This window comes from Accipiter gentilis, chromosome 1, assembly GCF_929443795.1.
Source record: "Accipiter gentilis chromosome 1, bAccGen1.1, whole genome shotgun sequence".
NCBI classification, from domain to species: Eukaryota; Metazoa; Chordata; class Aves; order Accipitriformes; family Accipitridae; genus Astur; species Astur gentilis.
In genome coordinates this window covers 28,930,469-28,945,017 of record NC_064880.1, presented here as the reverse complement: position 1 = coordinate 28,945,017, position 14,549 = coordinate 28,930,469, and the positions used below count along the sequence as shown (strand labels likewise).

Here is a 14,549-nt window from a genome sequence, read left to right as displayed (position 1 = left end):
GCTGGACCCATAGATTTTGAAATGACCAGGTATCTAGTTCAACATCGCTTATCTGACATTCTTATCTTCCCTAAACTCCAGCTTCAGGAATTCTCAAAATGTAAAAATTCCTACCAGCCTGTTTTGCTTTACATCTTACTGTATATCATGAAGGACATGAGGAATAAAAAGCCTCAGACATCTGTGACTTGCTGGGAAGAGTCATGAAGTTACAATACCAACTTCCTGGTACTGTACATGTCTCTGATGAATAGAGCTGTAAATGTGGAGGAAAAAACCCCAAAGCGTCATTACTAGACCTTCCTCAATTAAATACTGATAATAAAGGAAATACAAGTGAGCTGTAGGGCAGGGATAATGAAGTTGCAAAAGGTAAGTCATAATGTTAAAAGTCAGATAACCACCTTTGACTCTTAGTATTGCAGCAGTTGTTGTCCCTCCGTAATCATTATATACAGTACAACTGTACAGTCCTTGATCTGTCAGCTGGGCATTTAGGATTGTGAGCAGTAGGACACTTCCATTTTGTGATATCTTCAATTTTTCAGACACTTCTATCCTTTCACCTTCGTGGGCCCAAAGAAACTCAGAGAAGAATTCATTTTCTAGGGCACATATGAACTGAGCAGTGTCACCACATTTCACAGTTAAGTCTCTGAGCTGCAAGAGAATCTTTGGAGGAACATCCTTCATTGCCTGAGCAGTGGTCATAGAGATCCTGGTGCTCTGAGAAGTTTGGGAAAGGATTGTTGTGTGCATGGCTTCCATTTCTTCAACTGATGTAGCCTTCATAGTCAAACTTTCTGATACGCTTTCAAAAACCTGCACACCCAGTTCCTGTGATGGTTGTTGCACTGATTTAAATTCTTTTTGATAAGTTTTAATGTTGTTCTTTGTAAGAGGAGCAACATGAACTTCTGATATAGCCTGTGACCGGATAGACTCTTTTACATCTTTCCCAGAACTTTGCCTATCTAGGGCTTGCACTGTGTAATCAAGTAACAAAAATAACAACAATATTAGTATCTAAAGAACTTTACTGGGCCATGCTCTGAACAAAATCAAACAGCATGGAGGATGAAAATGAATGATCTTCATTTGAAAACTCAGCATGCCAGATGCACTACTCTCTTGACACAAAGATTATCTATTCACATACATGAATGACAAGTGATGCCTAAGCTAGTCATGCAGTTGATACACAGTTGATGCTTCTCTGTTCTTGGACTGAAATTGTCCATTTTAGTATTGGAAACTTATTATGGAACTTTTTTAAGGAGGTATTTTTCTTTTTTCTTCTCCTACAGGATAGTGCAAAATACCTCAGTCCATGCTATAAAGATCACTTATTTACTTGTTTTAAAAATCTGAATGCCTTCATCAAAAGGATTCTATTCTTTGATCTGCATCAAGATGCAAATTTGCAAATTTCCAAATGTTACAGCTTAAACAGAAGAAACGAGAGTGGCTGGGTTACAGAGGGTAGGTGATACTAACATTAGCTGGTAAAGAAAAGGTATGAAACAAGGAAAGAAGAACATTAGTAACAGTGTAAAAATGTGGTATACAACAAACTGAATCCCTTTGAAGTAAAAATGGAGCTTTACCTTCTGCAGTCACTGTAAGTGTAGCTGTACAAGTTGTTTCTCCAGCACTATTTCTTGCCTTGCAAGAGTATTGGCCAGCATGCTCTAAGAAAGCATCTACTATTATCAATATAGCTGTGCCTGTAGACTCATCAAAGTGGAAAACTAAGTCTTTTTTTGGCAACATGAGTTGTTGATTATGAAACCACTGGATTTTTGGTTTGGGCATGCCAGAGACTCTAGCTTGAAATCTGACTGATTCCCCGCTGCATACCCTGCAGCTTGAAATAGGCTGGATAAAGGTGGGCCTTTGGCCAATAGACTCCTCCTTAAGTGAAACAGATGTAGAAACATGCCAATGGGACTCTGTTGTAACTTCTTCAACCTTTTTAAATCCTGAAAAGAAGCATGCCAACTTTTAATTTCTTACCCTACACTACAATAAATTTACTCTCTCATTCAAGCTTTTTTTTCTAACTTGCGATTTATCTGCATGAATTATTCTAATTCATCATTTATAAAATCTGTTGCAAAAAAAGAAAACAAAATATTTATGGTTAAATAATATCAAGGACAATATAAAACTTAAATAACAAATTCTCCAGACAATATTTCTGCTCTAAAACTTGTCAATGTTTCATCAGTTTGTATGAATGTAAACTATTTCTTTTCAGCTGCCCAAGTACCTGGTACACATCTCTATTTAAGATGTTTTCCAACACTTTCAAAGTAATTATTTTATACAAAAAACTCTTACTAGATTCTCCTCACAGTCAAATCAAAGACTGTGTAAGCAAAGCACTACCATTAGAAAGAAGGTTTCTACTATCTTTGGTGCATGACAGATTCTAATATTGGAGAGAATGAAAAGGTAGAGGTGCATGGAACACTGAAAAAATGTGAAATAAGTTTTCCTGTTCATGACCTATATTTTGGAGACATAAATGTATGTTGTGGGACATCGTAAAGGGTAGCAATTATTTGAGTTAAAAGACAACATGACAGACAACGACTCACATAAAATCGTCAGTGTATATTAAGATTAGTATTGGAACATGACCTAAACAAGACATCATCTTTAATTGCACACTGTACCTTCTAACTTCAAGGTAGCAGTGCTTGTCACTTGGCCTACAGAATTACTAGCCACAAAAGTATAGATTCCTTCATCCTCTGGATAAGCTTCAGCAATCTCCAGCTGGTAAGTGTCTTCAAACTGAGTCATTCTAAAAAAACGCGATGGCTTGATCTCTCTGTCTTTGCTGTACCATGAGACTTTCAGATCTGCTCAAGCAACAGAAAGAAGAAAAAATGTGTAAGTTATGAAATTAAACTAGTAAGTAAACACTATTTTTATATTTATATCTGTCAGAAATCTTAATCTCAATTATCTTTTATAAGTTTAAATGTGCCTTGTATTACTCTGGTAATGGTATGATCACAGTGGAAAGTGGTCTACTTGTTGCTTTAAGTTTTGCTCTCTGCATTTGAAATATTTGTATGGGAAAACTGATTTTGGTGTTATATTCCTGAGTAAAACTATTTTTTCCTTTCCCCTCTTAATGTATAAATTTAAAAATATTTTGCTACTAGTAAAATCAGAGAAAGTCTTATTTTTAAAAAGTGATTCTGCTGCAATTGCCTGATTAAACAAGCCTTAAAATCACAAGGTTGAGCTGAACAGGTTAAAGAAATGAAAACGGAATATTCTTTTGCTAAGGACAGTACCCTGCCTCTTTTTGTTGCAAATATAAGTTTTACACCTCATATTTCTCAAGAAAGATCCTGTCTTTGTACCTTTGTAACATTCCTATATAAAATGTTGTGTTACTTGACTTGTATAGATTGTTGTAGACTTGGGAAAGGAGAGGACTGGAGCAGACTTTAACCTGGCCTCTCCACCTGGCACTATATTACATCTTAAATCAAATGTTTTCACACAAATAGTGTACTATTACTGTAATTCAGAAGAAAGAGACAGTGTTTTCAATAGCGAGCTGCATAGTGTGTACCATTAGACAACTATATTTGCAGTCATGTATTACCTAACCTTTTATAAAAGATTTTCACAACACAAGTGAGGGGTATTCAAATCCATTTGGATACAGTATTCAATAAAGGAAATTTTCAATAGGAAAAATTTCTTCACCAAAAGGGTTGTCAAGCATTGGAACAGGCTGCCCAGGGAAGTGGTTGAGTCACCAGCCCTGGAGGTATTGAAAAGACATGTAGATGTTGTCCTTAAGGACATGGTTTAGTGGTGGACTTGGCACTGCTAGGTTTATGGTTGGACTTGAGGAACTTAAGGTCTTTTCCAACATAAAAAATTCTATGATTCTATGAAAGGGGACCTAGATGAAAGGATCCTTATGCTCCATGCTGTAAATGCAGCTTCCACATTCACATAAACACAGTTCTTGTAAAAAGAGTTACATTAGCATGCTTTGCTCAGAGGGCAGGCCAGTCTTTCCAACATACATTTTTTGAGTCTTAGCACCACTTCTAAAGCAAAATCAGATTTGTTGTAAAGCTTTTTTAAAAAAATTCGAGTTTGATTTCAAGTGATGTAAATGCAAATTATATATTTGCATATATATGTATATTACTAATTTTATGTGGATTTTTACCCAGCTATCAGAATTATTTTTAATTTTGGAGTTTTATTTATCATTAAATAATTGTAAATTCTATGAGATTGGAACTGGATCTTATTCTGCAGTTTACTGTGTGAATATTTTGTTACTAGTCATACTCAAGGCCATTTATTGAAGTGAAGAAAAGTAGTTTTATTTGGGTTTGTGTTAACTTGGAAAGAATTATTTTCATTGTAGAATGATAGTCTATGCAACTAAAACTAGCAAACTTATTTAAGGAAAATCTACACTTAAAAAGACAATGAGCAAACACCTTTTTATGCTAGGAAAAAGAACGCAATGGCATTTTACTGTTTGCAGAGTGATACAAGTTAGGAATATTAGGATAAACATTGAGGCATAGTTTCAGTCTGCTTAGTTAATTGACATGACACTATGTGTCATCAGAAACTTTGTCATGTTAACTTAACATGATAATACTTTTCCACCATGATACTCCATGTTTTGAAACTCTGCATTTTACTCACTGACACAGTTTTCCAATATCAGTTAGCATTTGAAATGCTGAGGAGTTTCCAAAGACAAATTTTTTTGAAACAGACCTTCCTTTTAGAAATGCTTAATGTTCATGACAGTTTATAACTTCCATGCTTGATGCCATCTTCGACATATGACTTGCTTAACTGATAGTTGTCAGTGGGTAACACTTTGCTGTGTGCATATATCTAATAAGTGTACTTCCAGGGAAAGACTGATCCCAGCACATATACTGTTGCATTTTTTCCGAGTTCAGGATGAAAAATTCTGAGAGATAAAAAGATGTACAGGATTTCATTAAACCCACCTGTCCCTGTAACTCTGCACTGAAAACAAGCAGACTGTCCCTCGGATGTAACAGCATCACGTAGTGGTATTATGACAGCCGGTGGATACACTGGTACTTCTAGCTCAGGAGAAACAACTTCTGGGACTAAAGGATAAGAAAAAGAAGTCATTTTTAAAGATGAAGATCACACACATGTGGACAACCTCATTTCACAGTCATTGTTATGAGCATGGGAAACTCACTTTCCACTGAAAGTGAAGCTGAACTTGTAGCAACTCCGTAGTCATTTTTTGCTTCACAGGTGTACACTGCTGCATCTTCAGGGAAAGTTTCAATCAGCAGTAGAGTATATTCTTGGGCGTCATGAAGAAATTTGCACTTGAAACCTGGCGAAAGCTGTTGATCATCTTTGTACCAGGAAATTTTGGGCTGGGGTTTTCCTGATATCATAGCACAGAAGCGGGCAGGTTTGCCAGACTCCACAGTGGTTGGCTCTAGCTCCTGAATAATCCGGGGTGGCTCTGGAGCTGCAAATTGGGTGGAGAAAGGGGAGGGGGGAAAGAAGGAGAGAGAGAAATCTCATTATTGATATTTATCAAGGCTTCAAAAATATTAGCCAGGATTTTTTTAATTTTTTTTAAATCTTACTATTCCCAATCTTGTGTGCCCATAAAAATCTACCCTTTTCCTTGACACAGGGGGAATGATCTAGCAGCAAGTGCCTTAGCATGATTAGCAGTGTTGGCATAAGTGTTTTCTGTCAGAATGTGTCCAAGAATTGTTAGTTTGATCCCTCTGGCAAAGCATATTTGTCTGTATGAACAAATTAGTTTTATTTGGACTTGAAAATTTCCTGGTCTAAATAAATACAGTGGGGAAAAGAACTGCTATAGCATTTTCATCAGTTAGCCAGCTATTTCAGGAGAGCAAAAAACATCCACGGACATGAGGATTTTGATAGTGTTCCAGACATAAGATTCTCTTTGGATCTTTTTTTTTTTTTTTTTTTTTTTACTTTCAGAGTTAGAATTCCAGAAAAACTATCTAGAAATCAGAAAAACACAGGGTAATAAATACAGTCAAAGTGGTGTTTGCAGGGACACATACCATTCACATAGAGAACAACAGAACTCCTATTCCGTCCTGCTACAAAAGTATATTCTCCAGCATCAGAGTAAGTGGTTTCCAAGATGCTCATTCGATGAACTCTCCGTTCCACCACATAACTGTATCTTTCCTCATACTGGAAGTTGATCTCAATACCATCCTTGTACCACTGTGGTTCAATATCATCTTCATTGACTTCAAATTCAATTTCAGCTCTTTGTCTCTCAATGACCTTTGAAGAAGTAGAATAAATATTAGAAATAGCATTTGTTTTTACAGATGGTCCCACATTCCAGTTTCCTAGAAGAAGGCCCTGACCTTATGATTACAGATTTTTGTGTTAGGACTCTTGCTGGTTAGGTATTGTTGCTCTTCCTTTGCATTACTCTTTGAGTGACAAAGTTATGAAATATTTATTCTTCTGTCTAGGCCATACCTGAATATCTTTACGGATGCTTCTGATACGAATGTCACGACCTTCCACTATCAAATTGGCACTGGATGTGTTTCCACCTGCTACTACAGTGTACTGACCAGCATCAGACATTCTTGTGGAAGGAATGATGAGACGATGGACATATTTCTCTCTCTGAATTTTCATCCTAAGGACATCACAAAAGAAAATGAGCAAGTCATTTCCTGGGGGAAAATACATAACAAAAGTCAATATGGTGCAGAAACAATCATTTACCTGTCACCAATCTGGAGTTCTTGTCCATCCTTCATCCACTGCACCTGAATGTCAGGTTCTGAAATTTCACATTCAAAAATAGCCCTCCTCTTCTCCACAACCTTGATGTCTTTAATATGCTTCCTAAATTCAATGTGACGAGCTAGGGCAGAAAAAAGTAGAATCAGTGCCATGGTGCTGTTTAAGCCACCAGAAGTCACTAAATATACAAATCAAGAGGGAAAATACCTTCCACATATAAAGTGGCTGATGAAGCTGCTTTTCCAGCAACAAAAGTGTATTCTGCAGCATCACCAAAATGCACATTCCTTATGGAGAGGGAGTGTGTGAGCTTCTTTGTTCGAATTTGGCATTTATCAGTCGATTTTATTTCTACCCCATTCTTTAGCCATTTATAGGAGATACCTTCATAGTTAACAGTAACTTCAAATGTTATTGTATCTTTCTCTTCAGCATTGATGTCTTTTAGCATGGAGGTAATTAGGATGGCTAAAAGAAAAGAAATTGATATGGTTTGGGTTTTTTTGTTCAGTTTTGCTTTATATCAAACACATGTTAACTGGATAAGAGATGTTTAAAATTCTTTAAGACAGATTCTGATTTTTGGTAATTTTAAAAGGAAGGAGATGCGTCCAGAATCAATACTACAATTAAATTTCCCCAAACTTGACATATGAATCCAAATGCTGCCTCGTACGGTGACTTGGTATTTAGGCATGTTGGCCAAAAGAAGAATCCAGGATCTGACTTTCAAGTTCACAGCTTCTAGATGTCTTTTAAAAATATAATTGAGGCTGTTTAGGGTTATTTGAAAATACCTCTACAACAGTGCTGGTTTTGTCTGAATTGCACCAAGTGCATGTGCTAACTCAAACTCTATTTTCAGTAACTGCAAAATATTCTGGTTTATTTAATTTTTACGTACGTTTTACAGTCAGAGTTGCACTGACTCTGTCATTTCCACAGACAAATGTGTATTCTGCAGAATCTTCACTGCTTGTGTTCATGATATTGAGCTGATGGAGTTTCCCCTGGACCACTATTTTGAACTTTTCACTCATTTCAATCTCCACACCATTTTTCAACCAGACAGCAGGCACATTGAAATGAGAAACTTCACATTGAAAAGAGGCGGTTTTGGTCTCAGGGATCTCAATATTTTTCATGGTCTTTGTGATGTGTATGGCTAAGAGGGGGAAAAAAAAAGATAAAAGAAAGGTAAGATTTTTTAAAAGTCAGTATGTGTGGAAGACTGCAAAAAACCAAGGGTAACAGGCTATAAAGTGTCAGGTCAAGTTATTCAGTATGAGGTGGTGTGGCAATTCATATAATTACTTTCTTACAAACTTACAATACTTACTTTCCACAAACAGTTTTGCTTTACACTCAATTTGCCCAACAAGAGCTGTGTATTCCCCAGCATCAGCAGGAGATATATTATGCAGCATAAGCTTGTGAACTTTCCTTTGAGAGATCATCTTGTATTTATCACTTTGTTTAAGCTCAACATTTTTGTGGAACCATCGGACTGGTACAGTATCATGGGATACACTCAATTCAAAGGAGACAACAGCATTTTCCAAAGCAGTCACATCCTTTGGCTTTTTGATGATCTTGACAGCTTGAGGAAAAAAAGTTATCAAGATTCAGCAGTGTGTTTGCGCTGAATTTCAAACCACACCTTAAAGCAAACATTCAAACCAGATTGACTTACTTTCCACATGAAGTCTGGCATTTGCTCCTATCTTTCCAAGCTTAAAGCTATAAACAGACTCATCAGTGACAACACAGTGTTTGATTTTCAGTGTGTGAACTGTTCCTTTCACTGAAATTTCATATTTGTCATTTGATTCAAGTTCAACACCATTTTTAATCCACAGTGCCCCTTTCACATCAGGGTGGGTCAATTCTACACTGAAAACTGCCTCTTGTGTTTCTGTCACAGTCAAGTTCTTTAGTGTCTTCTTTATCTTAACAGCTAGGGAAAAAAAGAAAAGAAAAGAATACTCACAAAAGAGACCAAAATTAAAAATTATAATAAATATAATAATCTTAATAAAACTGAATCATGGAGCTTAATTTTAAAATCTAGTGTGTGTATATATATATATATTTATATATAATGTTGATTTATAGAGTTTCCACTGAAGTGATGTGCTTGGAACACAAAAAGAAACATTTACTTGTAGCATCCATGAGAAACAGGGTTTTTTATTTTATATGTTTACTACAAAACTAGCTAAGAGTGAATTTCTACCTGCTAACCAGTACCTTGAGTAAGACGTGTTTTTATTAAAACACCATGCTAAGTTCTAAATACGGAGACTCCAAAATACAGTAAGTTTTCTACCTCAGAAAGCACATCACAATATAAAAATATTTCCCCAAAATGAAGCAAAATATGCTTGCATATTAGGATCTGATCGAAGACACAGCGAGTGATGCTGGACTGAGTCTTAAAGACATCAGTTAGTTATAAAAAATACTGACCTTCGACCTTCAGTTTGGCAGATGTCTTTGAGCTTGCTATTTCATAGCTATATTCACCCATATCATCAAGTTTTGTGACAGGGATATTGAGCCTTCTCTTTACACCATCAGATTCAGCACGGTACTGATCTGTCATAGGTAATGGTCTCCCATTTTTTAGCCACTGGCCATCTGATTCAGGATTTGCCACCTCACATTCAAAAACAGCTGGCTGGGACTCAGCCACAGTCAGGTCAGTGAGAGGTTTTGAAATGGCACCACCTGTTGGGAAGCAAAAGCACAAGTTTTTGTTGTGTTGTTCAACTTTCTCCCATACAGAAATGCAACCACGTGAAAAGTAGATGCTGGAATTCTTTGCCCTAATTTGCAGCACGTCCACAGAAATTCTGAGTTCCATGACAAAATCAAGAATAGAATGTGACTTGAACATCACAAAAAGATGTTTCTTACTTCTATCCTGGTTATTCTCATTTATTATTTTTATTATTAGCACAGGTATACTGAACATTCAAGACAAAAAACTTCTTTTTTACATTAAGTATATCAAAAGCATACTACAGCATTCCATACTATGGCTCTGATTTAGCAAAACATATTAGCAATTACTTAAAAGCTTTGCTGAATTCAAATTATACCAATCACAAAAGATAAGGGGAAGAACAAGGAGAACATAGAAAAAAAGATAAAGACAAAAAAAGTACAGAAACAGCACAATTGCCACAATTACGAAATACAGTGTATTGACCATTGTTTTTAAATCACAGTGAAACAAAAATCTTGGTCTTTAACCCTACTAACCTGCTACTATAAGCTTGCCAGATGTTTTCTTCTCTCCAGCATAAAATACATATTCTCCTTCATCATCTTTCATCATCTTCACCACTGTCAATTTATATATTTTGCCATGTGCTTCAATTTTATATTTAGGACCAGCCTTTATCTCTTGGCCTTTGAAATGCCAAATAACATCAATCCCTGAATGGGAGAGCTCGACCTCAAAGGATACATTCTGTGTTTCAGTGCAGGTGATGTCATGAAGACCTCTAATAATCTGAATTTCTATAAAAAGAATACATTACAAATATATTAGTTGTTTCCAACATTTTGTATTTAAAGAAATAATTTCACAAAGAACTCTACATCTTAAAGGAAACCTACTTTCAACTGTGACATTGCAACTTGTTTCAACTTTGCCAACCATTAGCTTATAATGTCCTTCATCTGATGCATGGGTTCTGGTAAGCACTAGCCTCTGTTTAGTGCCTTTACATACAGCTTGTACACGTTCATCAGGCTTTATCTGATGATCATTTAGGTACCATTTGGAGGAAGACACATCAGGTGCTGAAACTTTGCATTCGAGGATAGCTTTTGTTCCTTCAACTACGTGAACATCTTTTAGAGGCACCACTATTTCCACACCTGTCAAGTTAGAAAAATTTTCATCAGGAAAAAAAAAGTCTTTAAGAAGTAATCCTAAAGGACCCCAAAATCAAACACACCTTCAAAATCATGATAACGACTTACTGTACACTGTGATCTGTCCAGTGGTTGACAGTCCGAGACCAGGAACACTGAAAGAGTAAGCTCCACTATCATTCTTTGTTGCATCTTCTATCAGCAACATGTGTGACTGTTTATCCAACACAATGTGAATACGATCACTTGATTGAATTTCATGACCATCTTTCATCCAGACACCTTCGGCATTTTCTAGGGAGACTTTAACTTCAAGTTGTACAATATCTCCCTCACAGACTTTTTGATCAGTAAGTCCTTGAAGAATAACCATGGGACGAGCTGTGGAATGAAATGAAGTTAATTAATCCTCATAACAGGTAAGCAGAATATTGAATATTAAGGCAGTATGGCATATAGTGATATAGCTATAACATGTGCTATAATATAGAAAATATGTCATATAGAGACAATATAAGTATTAGGAATGCTTACGCTTCATCTTCAGTTTGCAGTGAGTCCTTTTTCCATCAACAACAAAACTATATTCTCCTTGATCATCTTTATTAACATCTTTAATAGTGAGGATTTGGCGACCACGGCGGGATGCAATCACATATTTATGATTAGAAGTGAGTTCAGCATCGCCATGATACCATTTCCCCTCCACGTCTTCTGGGGAAACCTCGCATTCAAGTTCACCTGAGAAAGACTCTGGTACTTCAACATCCTCAAGTTCTTTAATAAACTCAACCACGGCACCTACAGGCAAAAATAAGTACATTCAATAATAAGCTTGATTAGATACCTCTGATGAAAACATTTGTTATTAAATGAGACTAAGGAAATGAATATATATACAGTGTAAGTACTTTACATAAATAACTCCAAACTTTCATACTGGATTCCAAGAATATGAAAGCAGCTTGAATATTTCTTAGTGCTTTAGACATCAGTTTAAATTGTTTAATTTTTTCCTGAAGCTGATTTGACTTTAATCTGCATGGTACTGAGCTGTGTGTTTCTTACCTTCGACAGTAAGCTTTGCAGTAGTTTTTATGGATTCATCTTCCACCAGTGCACAGCTGTAGTCATCAGCATCAGACATTTCAATTGCTAGTACAGAAAGAAAATGAGCCTTTCTGTCTGAGTGCATCCTGTATTTGTCTCCAGAATGAATCTCAAATCCATCCTTAAACCATTTCACTTTGACAAAGGGTTCTGATGTCTCACATTCAAATGTTGCCATGGAGTCTTTTTCTTTAGCAACAATATCTTGTAACTTCTGGGTGAAGCTGATTAACTGCTTGGCTGCAACACAATATGGAGTGAATCAATAGTGCACTGACCATATAGACTTAACATGCTATGATGAGCAGTAGAATAAAAGTAAGAGAATTTAAATTACCTTGTACTAACAGGAAAGCATGGCTAGAAGTTTCACCAGCTATATTGACTGCTTTCACCATGATGCTGGCAGAATCATCAGAAGTCACATCTCTGATGACTAATTCGCAAACATTATCTTCAGGCCAGTACCAATACACGCGATCAGTCCTTTCAATTTGCACACCGTTTTTGAACCACTGACACTCAGGGTCTGGTTTTCCCACCACTCTCACACGAAAGTGTGCATCTGTCCCCTGGGGTACAGTCTGGCTTTGAATTCGTTCAAATATCTTTGGAGCCTCCATGCTTGGACTAAGCTCAACCTTCTCTGGTTTGAATGTTGGAATGGTGATTTTGCCTTCAGGAGGAAGTGCTTTCTTCTCTTCCTCTGGGATCTCTTTGGTCCAGTGAAGAAGTTCTTCTTTTGTCTTTTTTAACATTTCTTCATATGATTCATCTTTTTTGCGAGACTTAAGTTCCACAGCAGTGATGGCTTCATAATAGCCCTCTTCCGTCCTACGCTTGAATTTACTACGCAGCTCTTCAGATTCCTCTGAAAGCTTCTCATGAGTGATTCTTTCAGCCCTTTTCAGTTTCACCACTTCTTTGGTTGTTGCCTCTGCAGGTTTGTCTACCTTCTGTACCTCAAAGAGGAGTTTTCCAGGCTCTGTCACTACAGGCTCATGTTTGGGTTCAGGAGCACGACGAAGAACAGATCTGAAGTCTTCCCTCTGCTGGATCTCAATTCTCACCTTATGTTCAATAAAACCTTCTGGATTCTCTGCAGTGACTTTCACCTCTCCTGTGTCATATGATTTGCAGTCCACAATATCCAGGTAGTAGATTCCATCATAACGGAGTCTAAACCTTTTGCTCTTACGGATGAGCTGTCCATTGAGGTACCAGTTGACCTTGGGCAAAGGATAACCAGTCACACGGCAGCGGAATCGTGCTGTTTCACCTTCCAGGACTCTTGCAGGTTCAGGAACCAAAACAATTTCTGGTTTTTGTTTTTCTTTTTGGTCCATTGCTACTGCAGGAAGAGCACCCTCATGGGCCATTCTTTCTAACTCTTCAATTCGCTGCAGTCCCCTTCTGCCTTCTGGCAACTGGGATTCTTCCACAAGGCTTTTCTCATCCTTTACAATCAGAGTAGCAGATGTATGGTCTGTACCATATTTGTTAGTTGCCCTGCAAGTGATCACTCCACTGTCTCTGGAATAGGCTACTCCATAGTCCAGGCTACAGTACCCAAACTCATTGATCATGCGGAGTCTGTTAGCTGCTTCTAAGGGTTTGCCATCATGCAACCACTCCACCACCATGGTTGGGTCACCAATTGGTGTAAGCCTGCATTCAAAGTGTGCTGGTCCAAATTGCTTGAGCCTTAAAGATGTGAGCTTCTTCTTAAAAAATGGTTTCTGTTGTTTTTCTTTGTCATAGAGATCTCCTTCCTCCCATTGCTCTTGACCATAACGCAAATGGAGAGGCTCTAACTCTGGTGCTGCAATCTCCTTGGCTCTGTAAGTTCCTTTTGGAATGATTAATCTCCTTTCTGGTTCAGGTTCTGCATGTTCAACTTCAACATTTACTTTGCATCGAGTAGTGTCCCGCCCAGCTTTATTGATAGCAGTAGCAGTATACCATGCAGCATCTTGCCTGGCAGTCGATTCGATTTTAAGGGCAGCTGCCCCTTTGGTTCCCTCAATCCTGAAATATTAAAACATTTTTTAAAAAAAATTTTTTCACTTCTTTCTCATTCATTTTTGCCCTTCTCCAAATTTAGGTCAAAGCCTCCAAAGGCAAATCTCTGGAGGAATTAGACATGTTGTTTATGTTTATTCATGTTTATGAGTGCAGTGCCTAAGAATCAAACAGACAAGGGCAACAAAAACCAGTCTTGAATTCAATGGAAGTTTTGCCTGCAGAGGACTTCAAAATCAGAGACAGATAAAGGTTCTCTAAATCTCTGTTGTAAAAGCATTGGCTTTGCAGAATAAAAAATACACAGATACACAATGTGGAGAAAAATGGGGTGAGTGCTACAAGATATTTTGTATCTCTTAGCCTTGCTGCAATGCAAAAGCTGTTACTAGCTTCAGTAGCCATTGGACTAAGAGCTTAGTGAATCCCTTCTATGGAAGCAAGGGTATTCAGCACACTGTAGGAGGCACTTTGCAGGGTGGTGATTATTACCTCCTTTACTATTTAAACAAAAATAAAAATGCTTACTTTATTTTGGGGTATTTATGAGGTACAATGATGTCACTGTTCTTCAGCCATACGATGTCAGGATTAGGGTTACCAGTAGCTTTCACTGCCATCTCCAGTCTGGAACCCTCCCTTACGCTAACATTCTTCAGCCTTTCCACAAAGTGTGGTCTGACTAGGTCTTCCTTAGCTGAAAG

General features: G+C 37.3%; 1 protein-coding gene across 1 annotated transcript in view; it reads right to left on the bottom strand.

The window, feature by feature from the left end:
• The window catches only part of TTN (titin), a 239,280-nt gene that overhangs the window by 201,035 nt on the left and 23,696 nt on the right, over nucleotides 1–14,549 (bottom strand). The window contains exons 26-43 of the mRNA XM_049802399.1: nucleotides 14,374–14,542; nucleotides 12,161–13,851; nucleotides 11,782–12,063; nucleotides 11,248–11,514; nucleotides 10,822–11,094; nucleotides 10,453–10,716; nucleotides 10,093–10,353; nucleotides 9,295–9,555; nucleotides 8,519–8,782; nucleotides 8,165–8,425; nucleotides 7,730–7,990; nucleotides 7,033–7,293; nucleotides 6,805–6,946; nucleotides 6,550–6,715; nucleotides 6,114–6,345; nucleotides 5,249–5,533; nucleotides 5,025–5,150; nucleotides 2,682–2,870 (exon numbers count right to left, since the gene is read on the bottom strand). Of these exons, the coding sequence (XP_049658356.1) occupies nucleotides 2,682–2,870; nucleotides 5,025–5,150; nucleotides 5,249–5,533; nucleotides 6,114–6,345; nucleotides 6,550–6,715; nucleotides 6,805–6,946; nucleotides 7,033–7,293; nucleotides 7,730–7,990; nucleotides 8,165–8,425; nucleotides 8,519–8,782; nucleotides 9,295–9,555; nucleotides 10,093–10,353; nucleotides 10,453–10,716; nucleotides 10,822–11,094; nucleotides 11,248–11,514; nucleotides 11,782–12,063; nucleotides 12,161–13,851; nucleotides 14,374–14,542 (5,655 nt within the window). The remainder of the gene's footprint in view (nucleotides 1–2,681; nucleotides 2,871–5,024; nucleotides 5,151–5,248; nucleotides 5,534–6,113; nucleotides 6,346–6,549; nucleotides 6,716–6,804; nucleotides 6,947–7,032; nucleotides 7,294–7,729; nucleotides 7,991–8,164; nucleotides 8,426–8,518; nucleotides 8,783–9,294; nucleotides 9,556–10,092; nucleotides 10,354–10,452; nucleotides 10,717–10,821; nucleotides 11,095–11,247; nucleotides 11,515–11,781; nucleotides 12,064–12,160; nucleotides 13,852–14,373; nucleotides 14,543–14,549) is intronic.